This window comes from Solanum stenotomum, unplaced genomic scaffold (genome assembly GCF_019186545.1).
Source record: "Solanum stenotomum isolate F172 unplaced genomic scaffold, ASM1918654v1 scaffold14321, whole genome shotgun sequence".
NCBI classification, from domain to species: Eukaryota; Viridiplantae; Streptophyta; class Magnoliopsida; order Solanales; family Solanaceae; genus Solanum; species Solanum stenotomum.
In genome coordinates this window covers 2-12,210 of record NW_026022987.1, presented here as the reverse complement: position 1 = coordinate 12,210, position 12,209 = coordinate 2, and the positions used below count along the sequence as shown (strand labels likewise).

General features: G+C 31.2%; 2 protein-coding genes across 2 annotated transcripts; both read left to right on the top strand.

The window, feature by feature from the left end:
• The first annotated feature begins 693 nt into the window (after positions 1–693).
• LOC125850149 (uncharacterized) lies at positions 694–2,207 on the top strand. The gene is made up of 4 exons (XM_049530040.1): positions 694–1,073; positions 1,499–1,639; positions 1,725–1,883; positions 2,084–2,207. Exons 1-4 carry the CDS (start codon positions 759–761, stop codon positions 2,105–2,107), a joined length of 639 nt encoding a protein of 212 aa, XP_049385997.1. The 5' UTR covers positions 694–758; the 3' UTR covers positions 2,108–2,207.
• A 1,176-nt stretch (positions 2,208–3,383) lies between these two features.
• LOC125850150 (uncharacterized) lies at positions 3,384–5,112 on the top strand. Its single transcript, XM_049530041.1, has 4 exons — positions 3,384–3,674; positions 3,875–4,015; positions 4,101–4,268; positions 4,905–5,112. The coding sequence occupies exons 1-4, from the start codon at positions 3,384–3,386 to the stop codon at positions 4,926–4,928; spliced, it is 624 nt and encodes a 207-aa protein (XP_049385998.1). The 3' UTR covers positions 4,929–5,112.
• Positions 5,113–12,209: the final 7,097 nt, after the last annotated feature.

Below are 12,209 nucleotides of genomic sequence, written 5' to 3'. Positions count from 1 at the left end.
TTATAAGCAATGTATTTTCAAGGGATTAAGCTCTAGGTTTAACTTATAAACAACTAATCTTATTCTCTTGTTCATATAAGAAGTTTGACGGCAGATACTCCTCAATACTATATATCAATTTTTTTTAATCTAGAGATGAGAAACCATCATTTTGTTTAAAAGAATCGTTAAGTAACAAACGTTTAATTATCATAATTTTTTGATATTTCAGACAGAAAAATATTGTTGATAGTACATAATAGAGAAACTAACCTTAATAGAATTTTAGTAACAACTAAATTTTGTTTAAATTAAGTAATATCTCTATATATAACTTATTATTAAAAAAAAAGAATTAACAATAAATAGCAAATGACAATGTTGTATATTTAATTTTTTTTTAATAAAGAATGAAAATTCAATTATTTCCTCACTGCTAATAAATTTGTAAGTGTAGTCTTCATAGTGTTCATGTTTTATTAAGATACATGTTTCATATATTTACATTTTTACACTTATTAAAAGTCTTTTGAATATTTATAAAACTAAAAGTAATTTTCTAACACTTTGTCGTGGGTTGAGTTATTTTAATTTACAAATAAGGAAAATTAAATAATTATAACTTTATAAATATGATAATTATTTATGAGAAATCAAAAATAAGTTTTGGGGTTAAATTAAAATTTACGTCTACTTTAACGGTGTTAGGTTAATTCTGAAATTGATTTTTTAACAGTTTTGGGGTAAAATTAAAATTTACGTTTACTTCCGATCAGTTCATGTCGTCGCCTCCGCCACAATCATCGTCGCCGCCGCCTCCACTGCCACAATCGCCTCTGCCGTGGCAATACGGAGGATCCTCAAGCGAATCGGATTGTCTGCCGTCGTTGAAGAAACAAAAAGTGGATGAGGAAGATGGAGTTTCCAGCGATTGCGAAAGTGAGCAACCTTTATCCCCTCTTTCAGATATAAGCCTTCCCGACTGGGATATCGAAGAATTAATGGAAGATTTATTTTGCCCTATCGATCCCAATGATAAAAAGGTGGATAAATCTGTTTGGTATAGGTACTTGCAGCAGATCCGTGAGAGTGAGGTATCTTTTCTCTCCATCCATAACTATTTGCTCTATATCTCTACTTGTTGTTGCTTCTTTTTGTTGAATGTTCAGCTCAGAGTTTGTTGCCTTTTTACTGATTGCTGATTCTTATTATTAAGATGAAACACTTTGTTGGGAAAAAATACTTTTTTTTTTTTTTTTACGACAAAGAAAATTCGCAGTCGCTATCCTTTGGGAGCGCACAGGGTAAACCTTGCTCCTATGCAATAGCTCGCAAACCATATATGAGAAGTAACCCGCACTAGACAAGCCTGATGCGACGAATTCGACTCATAAGGCAAACCCCTTCCTTTCGCTGACAAGGAGTTTTGAATTTGAGACCTCCAACATGGATTAAAAAAAAAAACTTACTTTTAGAACAAACATATTTATGTTTAATTGATTGAGTTTTTTGTTTTTAGGGATTTGATATTAAAGATTATCCCGGTTCGGGTGCTCTTACTACCATTTACCCCATGACTAAATACTTAGAATATCCTGCTGAGGTTGAAAAGTTGAAGGTTTATGCTGCAAAGGCACTTGAGCAGTACAATGTCAACAATGTAAGCTCTACTCACACTTCCCATTATCTTTTTCCTTGTTTTCTCTAGAAAGCTGATAAGGTTCCTCTATATTCATTCATTTTAGGGCACTAAATATGAGGTCGACCGTATTCTCAAGGTTAATGGACAAGACTTCACTTTTTATATTACCTTTTCAGTCAAAAATGGCGAGGATGAATATTTTCAAGCTAAGGTGGTGCGAGATATAGATAAATCTTTGGATTTCCCAATTGTTAGGCCAAGGGTAATGAGATATGCTATACCTTTCTATTTGTTTCTAAACTTTAAATATCTCATTGAATGAATTACAACTTCAGTTCTTTTAGCTTTGTGTCTAACATGGTGACACTGTTTTGGAAAACCTGATCTACTTCTTGATTGCTTAAAGAATGATTAAGTTTCAGCATTTGCAAGTTACTAACTCTCTTGTGTGTTTTTATGTAGGTGAAGGGAGGTTTGGACATATAGTAATGTGAAGTCTGTGCATCCTTTTGGCTTTGTGTTAACAACTCTTGTCAATGTTGGACATCATTACTAGTAAATTGCTCTCTTCTTAGTTAGTTTGTCTCTATTGTTTAGTTTGAATAATTATGTACTACAACAACTATGCCTCAAACTCAATCTAAACATGTTAGGATATGATGAATCCGCAATTGCGCCTCAAATACAAGCAAGTTGAGGTCGGCTATATTCCTCCAATATGAGAAATCACACAACAATCCTCAAAATCAAAAAGCTAATTGTATTTAGCTACATGAATCCTCGATACTCTATGGATGTCGATAATTAGGATATAAGGTTAATAGATGGTTGAGCATTGCCTAGTTTTTCTTCTTTGTATTGTTAATTATTTTCTTGTTATCTTACTCTTCGATTTTAGTATTACTCATCATGTTCTTTTCTTTGGTTATCATATTATTTGGTACTGTTATTGTTTTTTTTTCCCCATTATTTTCATATCTAATTTAATATGTTATACTTAGTCAATTGGAAACAACCTCTATACCTTCATAGGATAGAGTAAACTTGTACACTCTACCATTTCCACACTCCTCCACTTGTGAAATTATACCAAGTATGTAATGCATCAAAATGTGTCTTCAAAACTTAATTATTTTATACAATAATTAATATTCTTAATTTTTTAAAACAAGGTCTAATAGCTATTGAAAGGGGAATTTTCATAGTTTAATTGATTAATTATCAATGAGGGTTCGATTTCTCACATAGCTAAATGTCTAATCACGTGCCTATTTTGCATCAAAGTGCGTATCAAATGAAAGGCGAAAGATACCCATCAACCCACTTTGTCCAAAATTACAAAAATGTATACGGAGAAGGGCCTAAAATATCCTTAAATTATTGAAATTGGTATCTTTTGCCACAAATTGCCTATGAAAAGTCTTTTGATTATTTATAAAACTAAAAGTAATTTTCTTATACTTTGTCATGGATTAAGTTATTTTAATTTGAATCCCTTATACGTATATCTAAATATATGTTTAGCCCCTTAATTTTTTTTAAGAAGTAAAATTTGGTAACTTTTACCTATTACAATTTACAAATAAGGAAAATTTAATAATTATAACTCTATAAATACGATAATTATTTATGAGAAACCACAAATAAGTTTTGGGGTTAAATTAAAATTTACGTCTACTTTAACTGCGTTTGTTAATTCTGAAATTGATTGTTTAACAGTTTTGGGGTAAAATTAAAGTTTAGGTTTACCTCCGAGCAGTTCATGTCGTCGCCGCCGCCACAATCGCCGCTGCCGCCGCGGCATGACGGAGGATCCTCAAGCGAATCGGATTGTCCGCCGTCGTTGAAGAAACAAAAAGTGGATGAGGAAGATGGAGAATCCAGCGATTGCGAAAGTGAGCAACCTTTACCATACTCTCTTTCAGATACAAGCCTTCCCGACTGGGATATCGATGAAGCAATTGAAGATTTATATTGCCCTGTCGGTCCCGGTGAAAAAAAGGCGGATAAAGCTGTTTGGGATAGGTACTTCCAGCAGATTCGTGAGAGTGAGGTATCTTTTCTCTATTTGCTCTATGATTATCATAGTTTATGGAGAATTTTAGATTCATATCTCTACTTGTTGTTGTTGTTGCTATTGTTCAGCTCATTGTTGATTCTTCTCAGTAAAACAAAACACTTTTATTGGAAAAAAATATCATTTTTTTCAACAGAACAAACATACTTGTTTCTAATTTTTTTTTACTTTGATAGGGATTTGACATTAAAGATTATCCCGGTTCGTGTCCAATAACTAGCATCTACCCCATGACTAACTACTTAGACACTCCTGCTAATGTTGAAATGTTGAAAGGTTATTGTGCAAAGGCACTTGAGCAGTACAATACGAACAATGTAAGCTCTACTCACACTTCCCATTATTATTTTCCTTGTTTTCTTTAGAAAGCTAATGAGGTTCCTCTATATTCCATCATTTTAGGGCACTAAATATGAGGTCGATCGTATTCTCAAGGTTAATGAAGGTGGCTGTCAAGGCTTCATTTTCTATATTACCTTTTCGGTCAAAAATGGCGAGGATGAATATTTTCAAGCTAAGGTGGTGGAACATATAAATAAATCTTTGGAGTTCCCAATTGTTAGGCCAAGGGTAATGAGATATGCTATACCTTCCTTTTTGTTCTAAACTTTAAATATCTCATAGAATGAATTACAACTTCAGTTCTTTTAGCTTTGTGTCTAACTTGGTGACACTATTTGACATAGGATTCAGTTAAAGATATTAATTTGATTTGATGTCATGTATTTGTGATCTCCACACTCTCTCCGCTTTTAAAAATGTCTTATAACTTTATTCAAGAGCTCGCTTTCCTACTAGGTAACATTTGAAATCTCTGTGGATCGATATGAATGTTTTTGTGTTTTCAAATAATTTGTACTATGTTGTTAACCTCTTGATTTTCAATAAAAGAGAAAATAAAACGCTCAACTAATTACAGTCCGAAAATGATTCTGTTAACCTATCACATTATGAATGCTCATTTTTGCTTTGTCATTATTATTATTATGTAACTTTCATGTTGTCAAATCAAATAATTTTTCATTCTTCCTCTTTGCTGTTTTTCCATGTGTTGTGCGAGAAAACAAATGTAAAGAATGATACTCGGTTTTGATTACGGGAACCTGGAAATTGTTTTGGAAAACCTGATCTACTTCTTCATTGCTTAAAGAATGATTAAGTTTCAGCATTTGCAAGTTACTAACTCTCTCGTGTGCTTTTATGTAGGTGAAGGGAGGTTTGGACATATAGTGATGCGAAGTCTGTGCATCCTTTTGGCTTTGTTTAACAACTCTTGTCAATGTTGAACATCATTACTAGTAAATTGCTCTCTTCATAGTTAGTTTGTCTTTACGGTTTAGTTGGAATATTGTGGAGCATGTACAGTACAAGGTATATTTTGGAAAAGGACAACGCTTACAATGTCAATTGGTTTGTTCTTGTTATACTCCTGACTTTTTGATGCCACAACCTTCTCCAATCGTCCATAGTTTCCTTTTCATCTAATGTTTTTGTTGCTTAACCACCTTCATCACGCTTATCGCTGAAATATCCATCTTCTCTCCTTTTCGCTGAACATTCAGATCACGAGAGAATTTGCACTTAAAACCCTTAGCACATTGCCGCGCCTTAAAGAACTCACATAATATAGATTTTGGAAAAGATTCTCAGCAAAAGGATGATTCCAACAGCAATTCAGGTTGGATATTTCACTTCAGTATCAAAATTTTTGACCATTCTTTGATATATAGCTTGATCCTTTTCTTGATGTTGTAAAAATTGCTCCTTTAGTTGCATATCAGTAGTTTTCAACCAATTCTAGTAACTGGCTTGACCCTTTTCTTGTTTGTGAAAACTGCTGCAAAGTTCTAGTCTTTTAGTTGCGATTCAGTAGCTTTAGACAACAAAATGATGATTCCAACAATAACAACAACAACCCGAGTGGGTTATTGCACTTCCTGTATCTTTTTTTGACCATTCATTGATATATTACTTGACCATTTTTCTTGATGTTGTTGAAATTATTTTCCTTAGTTGCATATCAGTAGTTTTCGATCATTCCACTAGTAACTGGCTCGAGATCCTTTTCTAGTTTTAGTGAAAACTGCCTCAAAGTTCTAATCTTTTAGTTGCATTTCAATAGCTTACTCAGTTCAGTACTTTCACTTCAGTATAAATATTTCGACCATTCATTGATATTTGGCTTGACCCTTTTCTTGAAACTGTTGAAATTGTTGTTCTTTAGTTGTATATCAGTAGTTTTCAACCATTTTCACTAGTAACTGGCTCGACCATTTTCTTGTTATAGTGAAAACTGCTGCAAAGTTGTAGTCTTTTAGTTGCAGTTCAGTAGCTTTAGACAACAGAATGGTGATCTCATGTTGGGTATTTCACTTCAGTAAAAAAATATTTTGACCATGTATATCATATGCGTTGACCCTTTTATTGGTATCGTTGATATTGTTGTCCTTTGGTTGCTTATCAGTAGCTTTCGACCATTCACTAGTAACTGGTTCGACCCTTTTGAGCCTTTCTTTTTATTGTGAAAACTGTTGCAAAGTTGTAGTCTTTTAGTTGCAATTCAATATTTCTTTTTAACTAGCTCTACCCTTTTCTTGATGGTGTTGAAATTGTCATCCTTTAGTTGCAGATCAGTAGCTTTCGACCATTCAGTAGTAACTGGCTCAACCCTTATCTTTGTTATAGTGAAAACGACTGAGAAATTATAGTCTTTCAGTTGCAATTCAGTAGCTTTAGACCCGTTCTTCGATATTTGCTTGACCCTTTTTTAAATTCTATTGTTGATGCTGTTGCCAATTTTTGTTTTTTAGTTTCTGTAGTTAAGAACTGAGAAGCTAAATTTATCCTTTTTAGTCTAGGCAACAGATGGTGGTGATAAACTGCTAGCAAGCTTATGTAAGGATGCTTTGAAAGATGCAAGCTTTACAGGTCATGGTTATAAAGGCCAATCCAGTAGTTAGAGTCAGTGGGTGCACCTAGTGGCGGGTACACGATTTTCACTTAATACATGAAAAAAATTTAACCTTATATAAGGTTCGGATGAACCCCTTTCCGTCCCTCTAGCTCTGTCCCTGGGTGCATCAGATAGTTGGTTCATGATATGCTGTTTGCAAATTTGTACTATAGGGGAAGTGTGTTATACTAGCATTACTATCTGCTGCATAATTGTACGCACTAGATAAATCCTCCACTGTGTAATAGCATGCAAACTGTGTATGGACATGAGATATTTGTAATATTTATTATTACTTAATTGATTTGAATTTGAATCTGTCCGTATTTTTACAAATGAATCCATAGATGGCATAGGATCATATTGAGTTTGATATCAAAACAGACACTTTTTGGGCACCATGTATTAAAAGGGACCCTCTCTATAAATATATACACCAAAATGGATATTTCACCCACTTGTGGTTGAACTGTTACATCCCAAAATAAATTATAAATATTTAAGGTTTTCACATTTTAAATATTTATGTAGGAAAACCGATTATAAGAGTAATTTTTGTCCCTGCCAACCTCAATAATTTTTTACGATTGATGTAAGCAGATAAATAGTATAATTTATTTTATGAAAAAAGTTCTCAGTTTTTTTTTTTTACTTTTATTGTTGAGAAAACTCGCTATTTTATTAATCAAATAGACTTCACATTACAATTAAAATTTACGTATGATATAGGCTTTACGTGAAAAGCTAACAAAAAAAAATTGCAATTCACCCATTTGTGAAACTATCTTAAATTATTTGTGATTTATTTTGGGATGAAACAGACGGAGTTAAGTTCATTTGTGATAGTTCATCCATTTGTGGGTGAAGTATATATTTTTAGAAAGTGTCTCTTTTAATAATGATTCCAAAAAGTGTCCATTTTGACATCGCCCATTTGTGATTTATTTTGAAATGAAATGGACGAAGTTATTTATCCACTTTATCTTTAGTCACAAATTTTTATTTGATACACAAACATTATATAACATATATAAAAGTTAAAACTATACTTATTTATTCATAAAAATCATTTCAACATCTAATTTTTTTTTTAATAATTGCAACAATTAGTCCACACCTAGTAGTAGCAAAGAAAACAACTGGCAAGGTATACCAAATAATAACCGTATTTTCATCACAGAATCCTATGCTTTATTTCAAAAACTTCAAATAAACGATAGGTCATTTCTACTATATTGTTTTTGTAAATATAGTAGAAATTTGTTGAATGAAATATAGTTCAGATTATCATCCCTACAATAGTTCCAAGCCTTTCACTCTGACTTCACTATCATACATCAGTTAGTTTTACGTTGGTTTTAGCTTAGTTTTCAAGTTCAGAATAGGGAGACTCTATGGATATGTCATGAAACTCCTAAGTCCTATTGAAATATGTGTTGGGTTCGAAAGTGATTATGGCGTTCACGAAAGCTTACAATTGTAAATTATATGGAGATAAATTAGATGACACATAAAACTATACTAAAAGACATAATATTATTATATGATATAACCAATGGGCCTACATAATTAATAACTAATAAAAAGAATAGAAACTGTAGAGAGAAAAATCTTCCCATAAACAAAACTCTCTAAACGACTACATTGTTGATGCTATTGTTGTTCTTGATATGAGAAGAGAGGTTTTCAATTATAGAGTTCCAAACTTTTCCTTTAAGGAAAAAATAAATCAAATATGGAAGAAAATTATTTTTTCCTTTCAGGAAAAGGTCAAGCATTTATGGTAATACTTTGACTTTCCTTTAAGGAAAAAATAAATTTCAAATAAAGTAAGAAAGTCAAGGCAAAACCCTAACAACATGTGAAAGTAGATGAATAACAAGACTTTACCAATACGGTATGCCTAGTAAGCTTATAAATTGGAACAATAATTGTTTTGTAGATGAATAACAAGAGTTTACCAATACGGTATGCCTAGTAAGCTTATAAATTGGAACAATAATTTTTTTTTTGGTTAACAAATCAGAAAGGTGAAAACATATTATTCATCCTGTTTTTTGGGATGAGCCATACTATTGTGCTCCACAAATTATGAGGGGATTATGCTCTAGGAAGGGGTGTACATGACCAGGTTGGTTCGGGTTTTTCAAATATCAAACCAAATTATTTGTGTAAAATTTTTAAATTTATAAACCAAACCAAACTAATAAAATTTGGATTTTTTTCGAGTTTTTTAAACCTCAAGTTGGTTCGGGTTTTTCAAATACCAAACCAAACCATTGTGTGTCGAATTTTTAAATTTATAAATCAAACCAAACTAATAAACCTCGGATTTTTTCAGATTTTTGTTTTTTTGGGTAAAGTTTGCATACAAACATATAATTAACTTGTGCTCCAAATTTTTCTTTAGTCCAACCAAATTACAATTATCTAAGGTGTTTCTTAAGAAAATAACACAAAATATGAGATGAGTATTGATGACACTAAAATATTCAATAAAAAATAATAATGAAATCATCATATAAAATAAGTATTGCAAAGTCATAATGAACCAATGTAAAACTAAAGAACAAATATTCAATATTATTGTCATTCTTAGTGTTGAATTGATTTTGTTTTTGCATAAGTATTAATTTGATTTTGATTTAAGTTTTATTATGATTATCAACATCTATGAACTATAATCTTTATTGGACCATTTCAAATTCTAAGTTTTAAACTTGAAATATTATATTAAAAGATAAAAACTATGAAATAATATAAGAAATATTTTAAAATTATATCAAAGTAAATATTTTTATGTATAAATAAAATTTTAAAACTACATATATAATGTCGGGTTGGTTTGATCTCGGGTTGATTTTTTTAAGTTAAAACCAAACCAACCCAAATATAGATGAGTTTTTTTTCCAATACCAAACCAAGTCAAACCAAACCACTAGTCGAATTCTTTTTCCGATTTGATTTGGTTTTCGGTTCGATTTTATACACCCCTAGCTCTAGGTTTAAGATGGTACCTGTGAGGCCAAACTTTTAAGGTAAGTAGTAAGTCCAATATATGTTTTGCCACTGAAATCATTTTAGTGTAGTGTCAGAGTATAATAAAGGTTTCCCCAACAAGTCCAACGATACTTGTTCTTATCATCATTTATACATCTCAAAAGAAATTAGGTGCAAGATTTTCAATAAGTCTTATAATAGTCTTGTGGGGGCAACAAAACACACTTTAAATAAATTGAATTGAATTGTATGAAATGCTTGTAAATAGTTGTTTTCCTGACAATTCACTTCCATAAACACATACAATTAATTTCTCTCTTATTTCATCAACACATTGAAGATTACCAGATTTAAAACAATATTGAGATGTTTGTAACACAAATGTGTTCTCGGTTGCTTGACATACATGTCAATAATAATTAATGATATCTTTGTCTTGCCCTTATTTGATTTTTCAGACTAAATTTATATGAGTAAGCAAAAAGTTCCTTCTTGACACTCAAGATCAAAAAGATTGTTGCAAGTCTCGCTTTTATTAATCATTATTATAGTATTAATATTATTATTGAATTACTTAATTTTAAGTTTGTTATTGGGCATTCGCCAGTATTGAATCAATAACGACCGGTGGATGCCATCAGAAGAAAAATAGACGTTATTCCACTATCAAAACAACAACTATTGGATTGCATGTTTAGCCCTATCTACTGCCTGAGCTTGAGGGAAAGTTAGATAAAAGGGAATGTTTTGTATTATTCCCTAAGATGACTTAATACTTGCTAAAAAAAAGACATAATAGAGGAAGAAAAATATCACTACATTATGGTTGATGTTGTGTAATTGTTACTATTGTAATTCTTTATATTATTTGATTTCCTAAAAAATACTCTCATCTTTATGGTATGTTCCAGTTTTCTATTTTTTTTTTATGGCTAGTTGTTGTTTGAGACAAGTATCATTTTTAATATTTGTTGTTAATTTATTTTGATTTCACTTTAATTTTGAGTATAGGGTGCTAGGATGTTGTAGAAGATAAAGTTGTTGTCTTTATTATTCTTATTGATGTATGTTTTCATTTAGGATCAATTGAGGGTTTATTGAAACAACCTCATTTTGTGTTAATTGTTTATTTGTTTTCCTAATTATTGATTATGTTTAATTGTCTTGTTCTTTCCTAACGTGCTTTGTTTTTGATGCAGTGAGGATAGATTAACATTCAAATTTTGTGTTTACTTGTCTTTTTTTTCTTTCTAATTTATTGATTATGTTTAATTGTCTTCTTTTTTATAATGTACTTTGTTTTTAAGTAGAGAATTTTGTCTTTTAAGTAAAGGATTGTGAAGATCGATGGACATTGACAAGACAAATAAGAAGGAAATACAAGAGTGCATCAAAATACAGCCTTTAACCTATTCTATTAAGTGCTTTCCTAGTCTTCAAAATCATGTTAGAAGAGTTTATATTTATCCTTTTTTCAACCAATTTTCAACCAATTAGCTCTTACTTATTATATATAATTATGTTTTTCTAATTCACTTTAAATTTTTAGGAAATTTATCTAAGACCTGTGGATAAAGAAAAAAAGGGCAATGATTGATAATAACGAGACAAAATCAATCTCTCATACCTTGTTTATTGTGGAATATGGTAAAGAAAATGGAGAACAATTCTATCTGATTTAGAATAGTTAGGAAAAGAAGTGGGGCTATAAGGGTTTTCTAAAATCAAACGGTCTCTTGTCACTAGGTTATCATATCCTTTTATAATTGGGGATGAGAAAGAATAAGTAGGTTGACTTATTTGTTTGTCGACTGAGCTAAAAGAAATTGGATGAAAAAAAGGTAGTCGATTTGGGCTAAGAAGCTGCTATAGAATGATCTAGGCTATTATAGTGGGAGTATGGGTCTAATTGGGCCATTATAGCAAGTGAGATTATGTAAATATAGAAAAACTTCTAAAATTGCTCATTATCACCAAGAACGTTTTAGAGAAGAAAAAGATAACCTAGCTAGGAAAAATTTTAACAATTTTATTTATAGGACTAAGAAAATATAATTGTGGCCCTAGGGTTTGGATTGAATTCATTCTAAGAGAATGAAAATTCTTAATTATGAGAAATTCATTCATGCCATTTTTTAAGTTCGATCTTGCAAAACCACTTTTTAAACCCTAAATAAGGTTTAACACTTTTCAATTAAAGTTTTTGGATCAAATGTACTCTTTTTGCTTGTTCTTTCTTAAAAACACCAAGAACACATTTTGTGGGGGCAACAAAGCACACAATAAATGTATTGAATTGAATTGTATGAAATGCTTGATCATAGTTGTTTTTCCGACAATTCACTTCCAAAAACTCATACAATTTCTCTGTTATTTCACCAACACATTGAAAATTACCCTACCAAGTTTAAAACAACATTGAGATGTTTGCAACACAAATGTGTTCTCTGTTGCTTGACATACATGCCAATAATAATTAATGATATCTTTGTCTTGCCCTTATTTAATTTTTCAGATTAAATTTACACGAGTCAACAAAAAAGTCATTCTTGACACTC

Excerpts from the sequence above, each read along its gene's own strand:
- LOC125850149 (XM_049530040.1), top strand. The coding sequence starts at position 759 with ATGTCGTCGCCTCCGCCACAATCATCGTCGCCGCCGCCTCCACTGCCA. Across the intron at positions 1,074-1,498 it reads AGCAGATCCGTGAGAGTGAG|GGATTTGATATTAAAGATTA; the intron begins GTATCTTTTCTC and ends TTTTGTTTTTAG. Across the intron at positions 1,640-1,724 it reads AGCAGTACAATGTCAACAAT|GGCACTAAATATGAGGTCGA; the intron begins GTAAGCTCTACT and ends CATTCATTTTAG.
- LOC125850150 (XM_049530041.1), top strand. The coding sequence starts at position 3,384 with ATGTCGTCGCCGCCGCCACAATCGCCGCTGCCGCCGCGGCATGACGGA. Across the intron at positions 3,675-3,874 it reads AGCAGATTCGTGAGAGTGAG|GGATTTGACATTAAAGATTA; the intron begins GTATCTTTTCTC and ends TTACTTTGATAG. Across the intron at positions 4,269-4,904 it reads TCCCAATTGTTAGGCCAAGG|GTGAAGGGAGGTTTGGACAT; the intron begins GTAATGAGATAT and ends GCTTTTATGTAG.